Source organism: Scyliorhinus canicula, chromosome 21 (genome assembly GCF_902713615.1).
Source record: "Scyliorhinus canicula chromosome 21, sScyCan1.1, whole genome shotgun sequence".
Taxonomy (NCBI): Eukaryota; Metazoa; Chordata; class Chondrichthyes; order Carcharhiniformes; family Scyliorhinidae; genus Scyliorhinus; species Scyliorhinus canicula.
Window position 1 is genome coordinate 59,390,431 of NC_052166.1, and position 16,681 is coordinate 59,407,111.

At 48.8% G+C, this 16,681-nt stretch overlaps 1 protein-coding gene across 2 annotated transcripts in view; it reads right to left on the minus strand.

Annotated features, from left to right (window-relative positions):
• ass1 (argininosuccinate synthase 1) overlaps positions 1–16,681 on the minus strand; it is a 168,702-nt gene that overhangs the window by 117,292 nt on the left and 34,729 nt on the right. For both annotated transcript variants that reach the window (XM_038782508.1, XM_038782509.1), the window contains exons 3-4: positions 8,887–8,955; positions 5,851–6,039 (exon numbers count right to left, since the gene is read on the minus strand). In XM_038782508.1, the coding sequence (XP_038638436.1) occupies positions 5,851–6,039; positions 8,887–8,955 (258 nt within the window). The remainder of the gene's footprint in view (positions 1–5,850; positions 6,040–8,886; positions 8,956–16,681) is intronic.

The window sequence follows — 16,681 nt, forward strand, 5'->3', positions numbered from 1 at the left end:
ACTGCCACTCTGAAATGAGCAGAATGCACCAGTTGGCCATGGGATCGAAGTGGAAATTTGGGTGCCAGTTGGCACCAAAGAAAGGCACAATGTCAAGAATGTTCGGTCACAGGGAGTCTGGGCAGCAGAGATCTGCACTTTATTTGTGGGGCCCGGAAGAACACACATCAAACAGAATTTAGTCTGCTTCTCATTGTCTTCGTCTGGCGGTAAAACAGCTTAATTTCTTTGACTCAGGCCCGAGCTAAAATATCGGTCAGGGGCCCAATGTTATTAATGAACCAAAACATACATACTTAAAAGAATTGTCCCACCAACTTCAGGCAGGTTCTTTCGTTGGTTCCCCAAAAGAGGCTAAAATCAGGATGGGTGCAAAACTGGAGGAAAATCGTGGGCAAAGTCACCCAGTGCATTTTAACTTCAACCAAGATTTATGCTTTATGGGTAGGATTAAAATCGTAGCAGTGACTTTACCTGAAAAATAATCCACTGGCTGCAGAAAATGTTCTGATGTCCTGAGGGATGTGATAAAAAAAGCTGCTGCTCACTTAGCCGCGCATTCCAGAATACACTGGACATACAACGCCACCAAGTGGAGAGACAGAAAAACATTCTCCTCAAAAAGACACTGGCCGGGATTCTCTGAAAACGCGGCTAAGTGTTGCCACCGGCGTAAACACCGGAGTGTTTCACGCCGGCGTCAACGGGCCTCTTGGCCTAGCGATTCTGTTGCCCACAGGGGGCCAGCACGGCGCTGGTGTGCTCCGCGCTGCTCCAGCTGCTGTACACGGCCCTACGCTGCTCGCTGTGGGTCCGCGCATGCGCGCGGCGGCCGTTTTCGCACAGGTCCCCAGCGCAACATGGCGGAGCCACACAGCGGGCCAGCGCAGAAGGAGATAGGAATTTGATCCCCCTGCCACCACACCAAGACTGCCAGTGCGGCTGCGAGTCCGAGTTCCCGCCGGCTGGAACCATACAAGAATCACGCCGGCGGAACTCGTCCAGTCGATCGCGGAAAATCGCCGTGGGAGCCTCCTTCAACGGTCCTCGACCAGCGCCGCATCAACCGCGCATGCGCAGCTGGCGCCGATTCTCCGGTCACGGAGATTCGCATTCCGCTGCCGCGGGTCTAAGACCACCATTCTCCGCCCAGCGCCAAGCCACTGTACTTATACCAACTCAGTGGTAAAGCTGCGCTGAGTATTCTTAGCTGAAATGCAAGTTGAATGTGTTTTAAAATGGGAACATCTGCCAGACATCCACCAGCAGTTTAGCAAATTGCCCTGGTGTGTCCTGAACACAAAAGGCAGGAAAAACCTAACCCGGCCAAATACCACCCCATCAGTCTATCCATGATCATCATCACAGTAACAAAAAGGGTTGACGACAGTGATATCAAATGGCTCTTACTCAGCCATAATCTGCTCACTTTGGGTTCCACCAAGGCCACTCAGCTCCCAAACTCATTACAGCCTTGGTCCAAACGGAAAAATGAGACTAATTCAAGCGGTGATGTGAAACTGACTGCCCTTGACATCAAAGCAACGTTTGACCAAGCGTGGAATTAAGGAGCCCTGGTAAAACTGGAGTTAATAAGTCGGGGGAAAGTTGTCTGCTGGTTGGAGTTATATCTGGCACGAAGGAAGATGGTTATGGGAGTTGGGAGGTCAATCATCTCAGTCCCGGATATCATCTTACAGTGTACACAAGAAACAGGACAAATCCAACCCAGCCAATCATCGTCCAATCTACTCTCCATCATCAGCAAAGTGACGGAAGGAGTCATCAGCAGTGCTATCAAGCGGCACTTACTCAGCAATACTGCTCATGGACGCTCAGTTTGGGATGCGCCAGGGTCACTCAGCTCCTGATTCATGACAGTCTTGGTTCAAACATGGACAAAAGAACGGAATGCCAGATGTCAGGGCAGCACAGTAGCATGGTGGTTAGCATAAATGCTTCACAGCTCCAGGGTCCCAGGTTCGATTCCGGCTTGGGTCACTATCTGTGCGGAGTCTGCACGTCCTCCCAGTGTTTGCGTGGGTTTCCTCCGGGTGCTCCGGTTTCCTCCCACAGTCCAAAGATGTGCGGGTTAGGTGGATTGGCCATGCTAAATTGCCCGTAGTGTCCTAAAAAGTAAGGTTAAGGGGGGGTTGTTGGGTTACGGGTATAGGGTGGATACGTGGGTTTGAGTAGGGTGATCATTGCTCGGCACAACATCGAGGGCCGAAGGGCCTGTTCTGTGCTGTACTGTTCTATGTTCTATGTGAGGTGAGAGTGACTGTCCTTGATATCAAGGCAGCATTTGACCAAGTATGGTATCAAAGAACCCTAGCTAAACTGGAGTAAATAGGAATCTCTCCGCTGGTTGGAGTCATACCTGGCATAAAGAAGATGGTTGTGGGGTTGAAGGTCAATCACTTCAACTCTAGGACATCACTGTAGGAGTTTTCAGGGTAGTATCCTACGCCCAACCATCTCCAGCTGCTTCAATTACCTCCTTTCCAACATCAGATCAGAAGTGGGGATGATTACGGATGACTGCACAAATGTTCAGCACCATTCACGACTCCTCAGAAAATGAAGGAGTCCATGTCCAAATGCAGCAAGACCTGGACAACATCCTGGGGTACAATCTGGTTAGCACCACACCTCTGATGATGCACATCTGGAGGAGGCAGGAACCCCCAGGAAAGTCAGCAGTCCCAGGGCCCAGCTGGGTCCCAGCCTGATGCTGAGCCTCTGGAAGTGGGTTATCCAGAGCTGATGGACGGGAGTGGCTGGGACATTCAGAGGGAGATGTCAGCATCGTCCAGCAGATCCACAGCTGCTTGGAGAAGTTTCAGAGGCTACAGGCGCAGGAGTTGGCGCCGGCAATGAGAGGCACTGAGGCCAACACTGCTAGGATGCCTCCCACAGAGGAAAGCCTGATGCACAAAATTGGCACCATGAGAGTCAGTGACGGCCACGGCTGAGGGTCTCGGCACAATGACCACCTCACTGGGGGATATCATCCAGTACCAGGCTGATCTTGATGAGGTTCTGCGGGACATGTCCTGCTCTCAGATGGGCATGGTCAAGCACTACGGAACTTGGTCCAGTCACAGGTGGGCATGGCTGAGGCACTGCAGAGCATGTCCCAGTCACTGAGGAGCATCGCTGAGGGCTTCGATATCATGGTACAGACATTGAACATCTTCCAGGGTTGGCAGGGCCACATAATGCAGGAGCAGCCGGTGCTCGAACCAGCTGCCCCTCCATCCCAAGGTGGACCTATGGGCACCAACTGGGAGGAGGGGGCGCTGACTGCCAGGCCGGACCCGTCCCATGGAGTGGCGATGGTGAGCTCCAGCTCCCCAGAGTTCCACCTCTCTGATGAGGCCACGTCTCGTAGCTAGCACACGGGACAGGGCGGCAAGGCTGCGCATATGTCACCAACAAATGAGCTGGGGCCCTCTGGACCCCGGTCCTCTGGCCCAGAGGATGCCCGTCAATTCCCTATCAGCAACAGCCTTCATCAGTGCAGCCAGAGGCCTCAGGAGTCAATGGGGGTTATGGGTGGTCGATGGGGGAGACGGGAAGGGGCAGGTTTTGCCCCAGGAATGGATAAACTCGATCCGGTGTTGACATGGTGGTGCTGCGAGCGGTTGCCCCCTTCCCCAGCGTCTCCCCCCACCCACCCCCCCATGGGGGCCCAACCCTGCGGAGGGTTCCCCACAGCCAGCCGAGTGTCCCCCACCTGAGCACTGGGGTGGCAAACCCAGCGCTCCTGCTCTCTTTGCCAGTGTGCAAAGGTGGCTACTTACCTCCTCGACTCCCCACTAAAGTCCTTCCGCCAGGTTCACGTTTTTCAAAAGGAGCACTAATCGGTGCCAGCGTGAACACTTGCTGGAGAGGCTGCTGAATGACGGGAGGCCATTGGATATGGGGTCATTCTCGTTAATGCTATGGAATTGGGGCTTCAGTGGTGATAATGGTTTCTTGCCTTGCTTAAGGCAAGATCACGATTTCGCCTATGGGAGCAAGCTGGTTGCATCGCAAACTGTTTGGCGCCTGCCATTTTTGGCCTCTCCCGCTATTCATTGCGCTTGAGAGAGAGCAAAATAAGGCTGGGAATTTGGGAGGGATTCTCTGACCCTCCGCGCCGGAATTGCGCCCGCGATTCTCCCGCAGACCTGTCAGGCGCACGCGCGCATAGCCGTTGAAAGAGGTCCCCGCGGCGATTCTCCGCGCTCGACGGGCCAAGTGCCCACCGAGTTCCGCCAGCATCGTTCACATGTGGTCCCACCCGGCGGGACCTCGGCGTTCTGGCTGCAGGTGCCATCCGGGGGGGGGGGCTCCACAGTGGTCAGGCCCGTAATTGGGAGCGACCAATGTTTTTCCGCGCCAGCCCCTGTAGAGCTCTGGTATGTTGCGCGGGCGCCTGCACGGAGCCGCGGCCGGCCGCCGTGCGCATGCACGGCCGTGCAGGAGTAGCTGCAGGGCCCCGCCGGCAGCCGGAGCTGCGGGACGCATGCCGGGGCTCTGCTAGCCCCCATGAAAACGGAGAATCACCCAGACCGTCGAGGAAAAAGTCTGGAGTGATTCTCACCTGTTTACTGACGGGCGTAGGGACTTAGTCCCCAGAAGGGAGAATCCTGCCCTTTTAAAAAAAAAAAAAAAAAAGGGCTGCCATGAATCCATTATTTTAGACAAGAGATGGGACATTTTTTCATCCCTCTTCTATTTTCTTTGTTTCTCGATGGAAAATAATGCACACGTTTTCAAAGGGACTGACACATTGTTGGAGGTATGGTTGTCTCAGTGGGACTGGGATACCTCCGGACAATTCCAAGGTTTGAGTGGGACAAGCTATTGGAAAATGTGCATTGTTTGATCACAAGTCAGTCAGGAGGAAGCCTGTTTACTCAATAAGAATAGAACTGTTTTGTCTCCAAGAAACATGGATGCATGCATTATCACCCCCTTACTGCAAGCACTGGAGCGCCAATTGGAAATTGCTTCTGAGTATGGCTAATTGGGGAGGCTATGGTTTAGCAGTATTGTCACTGGACGAGTAAACCAGAGACCCAGAGTAATACTCTGGGGCCCCAGGTTCAAATCCCGCCAATGCAGATGGTGATATTTGAATTAACTAAAAATTTGGAATTAAAAGTCTAATGATGACCATGAAAGCATTACCGATGGTCATTAAAAAAAACATCTGATTCACTAATATCCTTTAGGAAAGGAAATCTGTCATCTTTACCTACATGTGACTCCAGACCCACAGCAATGTGGTTGATTCTTATCTGCCCCCTGAAGGGCAATTGGAGATGGGCAATAAATGCTGGTTCAGCCTGTGACGCCTACTTCCCATGAAGGAATTAAAAAATAATAATAATTGGATTAATTTTATTCCCACAAAATCTTTGTGAAGCCAGCACATCAGGAATACCGACATAGGGGGGCAGGATTCTCCGTTCCACCGCACCAGTTTGGCGGGTGTGGGTGCTCTGCCGGCGTGATGGAGAATCCCGAACAGCGGAGAATCCAGCCCAGGAACTTTCAGGAGGAGGTAGATTTTATGGATAAGGTGTTCCCAAATGGGGCAGCCAATTGCACAGGATGTATGGATTTTGATATTAAAATATTTTTATGAAAGCCAATTGTTAAAACAGAATAACTACATACAAACATTTTGAGCCATCTGATGTTAACGCACGTTAAAATAAAGAGGGAATGCATTACTCCTGTGGGGGTGGGGGGGGGGGGGGAGAAAGAGAGAGAGAGAGAGAGAGAGAGAGAGAGAGAGAGAGAGAGAGAGAGAGAGAGAGAAACACCTTTTAAAGCAAGTTGCCATCAACTCACCTTCCCTGTGGCTCCATGGGACACAAACTGAGCTTTTTCCTGTTTTGCAATCTTAACCTGGCCTCTAGCAATACAGGGCCTAGCCAGTGACGTGCCAAGGAAGTATCTGTCCTCATAAATAGCATTTGACTGCACCCATGGCCAGATGAACTCTTCCACAAATTCCTTTCGCAAATCTTCAATAAAAACCTGCAACCAAAGCACACATTTTTAGTTACGAAGGTTCTTTAAAAAGTGTAATAGGGGTGGGTGGCAGGGAGACAACCTGCTCCATTATTTCTGCTAATGGTCCTCAAGTTGAACATTAATAAGAAATTCCAACCAATCCCTTTCCCTGAACAATTTGCTGTTGCCAAGTAGTAAGGCTCAGTTTCTGCATTGACAGGAATTTCCAGTTGACAATGAGAGTGGCCCACTTTGGGCTGATGAATGATGGGGGGATCCCTCCCTCTGGATGCATAAAGGCTTCTGGGCCATAGATGTGGTTGTTAGTGATCCCCTGCCTAGAGGAGCTTCCGCTCCAGGATCATGACATGGTAGCAGTAATTTTAACAAATTAAAGATAAACTTATCTGGCCTTTGCCCTCTCTCTCCCCTATGCTCAGGTCTGCAGGTCCCACATCAGCCGCTGAGGCTACCAATCACGGACTATTGTAGTGCCACCCTTTGGCCTTTCAGTATTGGGAGCTCACCCACTGTCCCTGATTAGATGGTCAAACAGCTCCATGCATTAAGTGGTCAGGCCCTTGGAACACGCCAGACAGCACTAGGGTCTGGAACTGAACCGGAAGCCGTACTCTCAACTCAGAATTGAAAGTTTGGCCCATGAATTGACAGCAATGAAGAGTTTTTATGTTTGTTAGAATGGATTTTCTGCCTTTACCAATTCTTGGATCTCATGGAGGAGTATCACAATTGTGAATTTGGCTGCTCAGAGTGGAAACAAGTTTCCAAAACATTGGCCTTCTTCCAGGAAAGTATCAATTGCCACATAAGATACGTAACAAGGATAGCACGGTAGCACTGGCTTAGGTCACAGCCGGTGTGGAGTCTGCACATTCTCCCAGTATCTGCGTGGGGTTCCTCCGGGTGCTCCGGTTTCTTCCCACATTCGAAAGATGTGCAGGTTAGGTGGATTGGCCATGCCCTTAGTGTCCAAAAGAGTTGGGGTTACTGGGTTAGGGGATAGGGTGGAGGTGTGGGCTTCGGTCGGGCGTTCTTTCCAAGGGCCGGTGCAGACTCGATGGGCCGAATGGCCTCCTTCTGCACTGTAAATTCTATAACACAATAAATATAATTTTGATCCCCTTACCTAAAGGATCAAAAGTTCACTAGATTTAATCTTGGGGTAAGGGGTTGTCATATGGGAAAAGACGGAGTAGAATGGGACTATAGTCTTTGATTTTTAAATAATGACAGGTGACCTCTTTGAAAAATATCATACTCTGAGAGGGCTTCACGGGGTAGATGTTGAGAGGGCGTTTCCCCTCGCTGGAGAGTCTAGAACGAGGATTATAACCATTAACTGTCTACACCTCCCGCTGTCTTGGGAAAGTGGGCAGCATAATCAAAGACCCCTCACACCCAGGTTATTCTCATTCCAACCTCTTCTAATCGGGCAGGAGATACAAAAGTTTGAGATCGCGCACCAATAGATCCAAAAACAGCTTCTTCCCAGCTGTTACCAGACTCCTGAATGGTTCTCTTATGGACTGAACTGATCTTATGGACTGAACTGATCTTTCTACACATCTTCTCTACAGTTGTGGCACTAAAAAACATATACTTCACCAGCTGTCTATGTTTTTTTTAATGTATTTTATTACAAACGTGCATCAAAACAGATTACAGCAAATAATCACCCCGGGAAACATACTTCCCAACAATCAACTATCCAGTATGTACAGATTTTTCCACTTTTTCACCCCACCCCCAAGACAAACAGCTCATCAAACATGGTCAGAAACAACCCCCACCTTTTCTCAAACCCCCCCTGCTGACCCCCTTAACTCATACTTTATTTTCTCTGACCACAGAAAGTCGTACAGGTCACCCAACCAAGCCGCTATCCCCGGCGGCGATGCCAACTGCACTCCAGCAAAATTTGCCGCTGTGCAATCAGAGAGGCGAAGGCCACGATATTGGCCTTCCTCCTCTCCATGAGCTCCAGCTTCTCTAAAACCCCAAATATCACCACCAAAGGGCGGATCCGGGTCCACCTCCTCCTCCACTACCCTGGCTATGACCGTGAACATTTCCGCCCGGAATCTTCCCAATATTTTGCAACCCCAAAACCTGTGCGTGTGATTCGCTGGCCCCCGCCCACACCACTTAGGACTAAAATGAGGAGACATTTTGCAATTCAGGATTGTCAAACTTTGGAATTCTCTACCCCAGAGGTCTTTGGATGCTAACTTGATGAGTATATTAAAGAATTAGATCATTAGATTTTTGGACACGTAGGGAATTAAAGAGTATGGCATAGGATAGGAAAGAGGGGCTGTTGCAGAAGATTGGGTGCGATACTAAATCCTTAGCAGGTTCAAGGAGTCGAATGACTTTGCCCTGCCCCAATTCTTCTGTTCTTTATTGTGGAAACAACCCCACCTATTCTACCGATTTATTGCTGCTAATTTACTTTCAATCCATTGAATTACTTAAGAATTACAGAATGGTTATCATATCATAATACTAGAGAAGCAATCTTGTGGGCTGGAATAATGATTCGGGGATGTGAATGTAAATCCTATCATGGTTGCCGAGAAATTTAAATTCAATTAATTAATTAAACAAATCTGAAAAAAGCTAGTGCCAGCAACTGTGACCATGAAACTATTTGATTGTTGTAAAACACCGTGCTTAGGGAAGGAAATCTGCCGTCCTTATCCGTTCAGAGCTTTGTGAGGTTCCAGGCTCACTTCAATGTGACTGACTCTAAGTGCCCTCTAACTTAAGAATGGAAAGTAAATATTGGCTTTTCTAGCAACACTGACTCCCATTAATACATTAAAATAAATCAACAGAGAATGGCTTTACCTTTTTAGCTCCCAGAGAAACTGCTTTCTTTTGAGCAGCTTCAAAATCTTCATCCTGTCCCACGTTAGCCTATTTTGTGATGAGAAAAAGAAGAAATTATTATATTTGCCGAGAAAAATTATTAATCTAAACAATCTAGAGATTACAAGATTAATGAAAGTTGTTTCTTATAATGGGATGTATAAAGGTACCATGCCCATTAAAATTCATCCTTTATGAGTACAAATCCTACCATCTTTTATTTCAGCTTTTAATAGTTTATTATGAGCCCAATAGCTTGGCCTTAACCATCCTAACTGGCAACCTGTCGATATAAAATATCTCAGGCTTTCAAACTTAAACGTCACATCTTTCAACCTGTGCATTTTTATTTATTAATAATAATAATAATAATAATAATAATCTTTATTATTACATTAACACTGTAATGAAGTTATTGTGAAAAGCCCCAAGTCGCCACATTTCGGGGCCTATTGGGGCACACAGAGGGAGAATTCAGAATGTCTAATTCACCTAATAGCACGTCTCTGGGGACTTGTGGAAGGAAACCGGAGCACCCGCAGGAAACCCACTCATATACGGGGGGGAACGTGCAGACTCCGCACAGCCAGTGATCCAAGCCGGGAATCGAACCTGGGACCCTGGCGCGGTGAAGCAACAGGGCTAACCACCGTGCTACCGTGCCGCCCTCCACCTTCCAAAATTTTCCCATATTGCATGATAAAACACATGAGCAACTAAACACAGATATATCAAATATAGTGAAGGAAACAAGGGGCTGGGTTAAAAAGAAGATGCTGGAAAACTTCGACAGGCCTGGCAGCATCTGTAGGGAAAGAAAAGAGATAACATTTCAAGTCTAGATCACCCAGCGTCACCTGCACTCGAAATGTTAGCTCTTTTCTGTCCCTCCATACTGGGGGAGCAGTTATGGGCAGCACAAGTGGATAGCACTGTGGTTTCACAGCGCATGGGTCCCAGGTTCGATTCCCCGCTGTTTGTGAGGAGTCTGCGTGGGTTTCCTCCAGGTGCTCCGGTTTCTTCCCACAGTCCAAAGACGTGCAGGTTAGGTGGATTGGCCATGACAAACTGCCCTTAGTGACCAAAAAGGTTAGATGGGGTTATTGGGTTACAGAGATGGGGTGGAAGTGAGGGCTTAAGTGGGTCGGTGCAGACTTGATGGGCCGAATGGACTCCTTCTGCAATGTAAGTTCTATGTTCTAGTGGTAACTACTAGCAATGTGTCCATCAGAGGTCCAGGATCAGCAAGGAACCCAGGCCACAGATGAATGAGGGCAAGGTGGGGGTCACAGAAGGAAGACAGGTGTTTGGATGCAAAAGCAGGGGTGATTTTCAGCAGCCCCACCTGTTCCAGATTACTGGGTCCATGAAGGAGACACCCCGCCCCAGAATGTTACTGGCCAACCTAACAGCATTTGCTGGGCAGTGTTCGGGAGGCATTGGAAAGCTGTGAGGCTCCCATTTAATCCCTGGGTCACCAAATAATTGTGGTAGGTTTAGGGATAATTAATATCAATTGATTCATTAATGAGCCAACTGACATCCTACCGCTGGCAGCCAGGAAACCCATGTCAGCCCCTTCTACCCTCTGACTTAAATCAGGGCTGTTGCCAGGAGACTGACATGAGACCTCTCCTGAAATTAAGGGGCCTGGCTGCCATGGTTATTGCCATCACTGGTTGCATTAAATCAAGTCCAAATTATTTATATCTTGCATCACACAAAGAGATGGACCCGGGCTCTCGGAGGCCATATTCGGGGTGTCGGACCAGCCGGGGTTGGAAACAGGTGCAGAGGCAGGTGTTGTAGCCTTCGTCTCGTTGATCGCCCGAGGGTGGATCCTGTTGGGATGGGGATCAACCTCTCCACCCTGTGCCCTGGCTGGCGGGGGGACCTACTGGAATTCTTGACTTTTGAGAAGGTCAAATTTGAAGGGAGGGGAAGGATGGAGGGGTTCTGCAATTCATGGGTGTTATTATTATGCACTGTCGAGAATTGGATTACATTGAACATGAGGGGGGTGGGTTGGAAGGGTTGGGGGGGGGGGGGGGGGGGGGGAAAGAGGGTCTGTATGTGTTAATGGTGACTATGGGCGAGTCCTGATTCCATTTTGTTATGTTAACATGCGGGATGTTGTTTGGTGGGAGGATGGGATGGTTGTTATTGAAATGGGGATTGACATTGCATTTGTTACTGATTATTGTTTACTGTTGGTGGGTGTAAATTTGGGAGAAAATGTGAAAAATAAAATACTTTTTAAAGAAATTTGAAAAATTGTTCATTTGCCATTGAAGAAGAATACAGCAGTTTCATGTTTTGCTGAAACACTGGGGATTTGGTAGAGTAGCTTAGATTACAGGTCATCAAGGGACTATTTTGAAGGAACTCACCTGCATCCCGCAACGAGGCTGCCAGGATTTAATTGGTCACTCACCAGGTGACATAGAGAGGCCCCACCCACCCCCACTGGTGAAATACTAGTGGAGGTGCAGAGCATGGCCCCCTTATCAGGGGACCCAATTTTAGGCCCACCCTCCTCCAGCCATGGTAGCCTACTCTAGGGTGTGGGGGGTGTTTAGAATTCCAGCCATTGTCATTGTCACCTGTGGAAAAGCTACCTAGCTCACAAGCAACTGTAATGTCATCAATTTTGGGTTGATAAACACTTATGTGGAACTATAACTGTGCAGAAATTGGCACCTTCAGCTCTACAAAAGGTCAAAGATGGGGGCAATTTTGGAATTAGATGTCTAGAGGGCCAAAAATTCTGGAATACTATCCTGAGAGTGACATCAAGATTATGCTCATTGCATAATCATAAGTTTGTAGGTCCAGTAAGGATCCTCCAGGGCAGGCCTTCTGTAGCGCAGTCGGGGGCAGGGAGGCTTCCATCCCTGATCTTTGGGCATTCAGGCAAGAACCTTTACCCCTGCTCCACATACTGCCCGTTTCCACCTACCAAGGGAGCAGAGTGCCTCATCTCATTCGAGTTTCCAGCCTCAAGCCTCAATTACCAAGCCTTTAAGAATGTGGATACAGGTATTCCCAGCGTAGGGAATCACATTTGGCATCGGTGACCTTTTTTGGGTGGGCAGGTGAGAGTGAATGTATGAGAAAGAATCTCGGCACAACCAGCCTGGCAGTGCCCCTGACACCCAGGTGCCAGAGTGGCACCCAGATGACAATGCCAGGTTCCAGTGCCAAGGTACCTGGGCAGCACCAGCAGTGCCAGGGTGCCAATCTGGTCAGAGGCCGACCAACCAGCTGGCTTGATCACCTGGAGACCCACCCTACCCCCCCCCCCCCTCACCCCCCCCTCACCCCCCTACCCCCCCCCCCCCCCAACCCCCCCACCTTACCCCCCCCGTTGGGCTGGGGTGAGCACAGTAAGAAGTCTTACAACACCAGGTTAAAGTCCAACATGTTTGTTTCAAACACTAGTTTACGGAGCTTATTATAGCCAAGTTCCACACACATGGGTACGGCCTCAACTGGGACCTGGGATTCATGTTGCGTTACATTCATCCCCCACCATCTGGCCTGGGCTTGTGAAATCCTACCAACTGTCCTGGTTTGAGACAATTCACACCTCTTTAACCTGGGGTTCCCCCTATCTCTGGATCTGTAAAGATTCAATTACCTGCTAATGCTCGCATTCTAAGCATTGTCTGGCATCTTTGAATTTGTCTCTATATATGTTTCTGGAACAAACCTCTTCATTCACCTGAGGAAGGAGCAGTGCTCCGTAAGCTAGTGTTTGAAACAAACATGTTGGACTTTAACCTGGTATTGTAAGACTTCTTACTTTTATTATTGAACACAGTAAGAAGTCTTACAACACCAGGTTAAAGTCCAACAGGTTTGATTCAAACACGAGCTTTCGGAGCGCAGCTCCTTCCTCAGGTGAATGGCGAGGTATGTTCCAGAAACATTTATATAGACAAAGTCAGAGATGCTGGACAATGCTTGGAATGCAGGCATTTGCAGGTAATCAAATCATTACAGATCCAGGGAGAGGGATAATCACAGGTTAAAGAGGTGTGAATTGTCTCAAGCCAGAACAGTTGGTAGGATTTTGCAAGTCCAGGCCAGGTGGTGGGGGGTGGATGTAATGCGACATGAATCCAAGATCCCTGTTGAGGCCGCACTCAACAGCGTGCGGAACTTAGCTATAAGTTTTTGCTCGGCAATTCTGCGTTGTCGCGTGTCCTGAAGACCGCCTTGGAGAACGCTTACCCGGAGATCAGGGGCTGAATGCCCTTGACTGCTGAAGTGTTCCCCGACTGGAAGGGAACATTCCTGCCTGGTGATTTATTATTGAAGCTGCTGAAGGAAAGTTGTACACTAGGTGGCACTGTTGTTTCAAGATGCTTTCGGAAAATTTGCTTACGGTCAAGTATCCTTTAACTGAAACCCTTGGGGCTGACTGCATTTTGGATTTCAGATAATTATGGTTTCTGAAACTGCATATAAACTTACATTACAATAGCCTATGCTAGTCAAAGTCTAAATTAAATAAAATGGCTAGAAAAGGAAGATGAATAATAAATACAGGATACCTGAAAAAGTGCAGACAATTAACTACACTTCCTGTGCTAAAAGTCCATAAGGTTCAAAGAAAGTGTGGTTTTTCGATGCGTTCGGACTTACAGATGAAAATGAAATGAAAATCCCTTATTGTCACGAGTAGGCTTCAATGAAGTTACTGTGAAAAGCCCCTAGTCGCCACATTCCGGCGCCTGTCCGGGGAGGCTGGTACGGGAATCGAACTGTGCTGCTGGCCTGCTTGGTCTGCTTTCTAAGCCAGCGATTTAGCCTTGTGAGCTAAACCAGCCCCTAAAAAGTAACTAGCAGAAAATGGTTTCGATCCATCGACCTCTGGGTTATGGGCCCAGCCCGCTTCCGCTGCGCCACTCTGCTCTCAGATGAAGGATACTTGACGTGCAGTGTAGTGGCTTCAAAGAGAATACAGTGGAAACTGGTTGGCAAATCATCCTCAGCAACTCCTTGCTGGTTACAATCAAATTGTTCCACAATTTAGAAAATAGTCGTGGAGCAAGAGTGCCCAATGGCCATGAGCGGCTTTTAAAATGCTGGCCACGACTGGCTTTTAAGAGGACTGGCCGTCCCATGCGTGCTTGCCCCCTCAGCCAGATCTAGCAGCGCGCATGCCCAGAGCCCAGCGGGTCCCAGGACCAGAATTTTTTAATAATCAATGGGCGTCTTCCTCCCTGAAGCAGAGGCAGAGAGCAGGACAGGCGCCCAGTCACATGCTCTGGGCGCAAAATCAAAGAGCAGACATTCTTCCATTTTGTAGCTGTCAGCAAGCAAGGAACAAGACTGTATGAAGAACTGAAGCCGGATATTTTTTAAATAAAAAAAAAGAGAGGGCCAGAGACAAACAGCATAGGATCTCACAATTTAACCCGCTGGAGGGAGCTTTCCCAGGAGAGTCTAGAGCAGGACAAAACAACGCTGGTGTGAGGTCCAGGGCCTCTGATGGAAAATCCATTAAGAAGCTGAAATCGGGAACAAAGCAGTATAAAAATGATTTCATGAGTTTTGGCTTGTTAATTGTGCCAATGCAAATCAGGTGCAAAGCCTATGTGTATTATATGCAGGGAAGGAATGGCAAATGAAATGGCAAAACGTCAAAGGCATTTGAAGACTACGCCTGGTGAGTTTGAGGTCAAACCTCTTGATTTTCTGCAACGGATGCAGCGAGAACTTAAATAGTCAAGTCCTCAATTGAAATGTAACATTGAATGACAAGTCAAGAGATATCATGATGACCAAGCAGGTTCACCTGTTCCATTAAAGGTAAGCGAAAATGGTGTAAGACTAAGACATAGGAGCAGAATTAGGCCACTCTGCCCGTCAAGTCTTCTCCACCATTCAATCATGGCTTATATTTTTCTCATCCCCAGTCTCCTGCCTTCTCCCCATAACCCCTGATTAATCAAGAACCTATCTATCTCGGTCTTAAAGACACTCAGTGATTTAGCCTCCACAGCCTTTTGCGGCAGAGTTCCACAAATTCACCACCCTCTGATTGAAGAAGTTCCTCATCTCTGTTTCAGTCTGAGATTGTGTCCTCTGCTTCTAGTTTTTCCTACAAGTGGAAACATTCTCTCCACATCCACTCTAACCAGGCCTTGCAGTATCCTGTAAGTTTCAATAAGGTCCCCCCTCATACTTCTAAACTCCAACGAGTACAGACCCAGAGTCCTCAACCGTTCCTCATATGACAAGCTCTTCATTCCAGGGATCATTCTTGTGAACGTCCTCTGGACTCTTTCCAAGGCTAGCACATCCTTTCTTAGATAAGGGGGCCCAAAACTGCTCACAATACCAAATGGGGTCTGACCAGAGCCATATACAGAGAGGGTGATGTCAGACCACAGCGATCAGGTGGTGGCATTGGAAGCGGAGTTGGGGCTGTGAGGAGACCTTTGCATGATGTTGAGAGCAAAAGGTGGAGGAGCAGGAAAATAGGTCGAGAAGGCAGAATCTGTAGATAGTGGGCCTGCCTGAAGGAGTGGAAGGTGCGAGTGCCACGAGGTACGTTTCGAGGATGCTGTTGGGGTGGCAGCGGAGGGGGGGGTTTTGGACAAGGCCCCTGAGGTGGACAGAGCGCACAGGTGTCCGAGGCAAAAATAATAATAACTGACTTCTGGTGGCGGTGATCTGCCGAGTGCACGCACATCAGTTGGCTCTCCTCCCAATCGGACCCAAAATAGCAAATTTTCTCAGATTCTTGGCATAAAAAGCCACCCAAAATTCCTTAAAACCCAAAAGGCATTAGCAGCGAAGAAGCAGAAGAGATGCCGGCAAACAAATGATCAAAGAGCCGGCGAGAAGGCAGAAGAGGCAGGAGCAACGAGCAAACGGACCAGCAGACCCACGAGGTGAGGCGGATGCCCCGGCAAACCAAGAGAGAGGGCGACTGGTGACCCGAACAGCAGAACATGCACAGGCAGCATCGCGCCCTCCCCCACCTCACTGGGGGATGGATGGAAGACATTCCTAAAAAAACTGACTGCCATGAGGGAGGAAATTAAAATGGAACTTCAGGTGGTGATGAAAGAAGTGGTGAAAGAGGCAGTGAGGGAAGCGATAACCGCCCTCCAGCGCACGATAGACAGCTTGGGAAAGAAGCCCAAGAAAGAACGATCCTGTCCTGGAAAGAGCAGCAACCGACCATAGTGATAGGATTGTGGTTCTGGAGACCAAAGTGAAGGGGTTGGTGGCAGCCCAAGGGAACCGGAGGGGAAAGGTAGAGGACCAGAAGACTGAATGTCCATATTATGGGATTGCCAGAGGGGGTGGAGGGAAGGGACCCAATGGACTACATAGCCAAAATGCTGGGCAACTTGGTCGGGAGGAAAATCCCCCAGAACTCGACAGGGCAGACAGGTTGCTCCAACCAAAACCCAAGACTGGAGAGCAGCTGAGTGCGACCACTGCGAAGCTGCAACGGTACCAAGACCCGGAAAAGATCCTGAGGTGGGCCCGACAGACAAAGTCATGCTCATGGGAAGAACACAGAATAAGGTAAAAAAAAAAGAGCCCATTTAATAAGGCAAAATCAGCACTCTACAAGGGTGGGGTGAGGTCCGGCACGTTGTTCCCGGACAGATTCTGGACGGAAAGTGGGGTGTATACAAGGGCGGGGGGAACGACTCACAACAGAATAGGGGCACAAAGATAGGAAAGGATTGGCAGTGAGAAAGGCCTCAGAAGGCATGGAGCAGACTCACTGGCAAGGGGCACT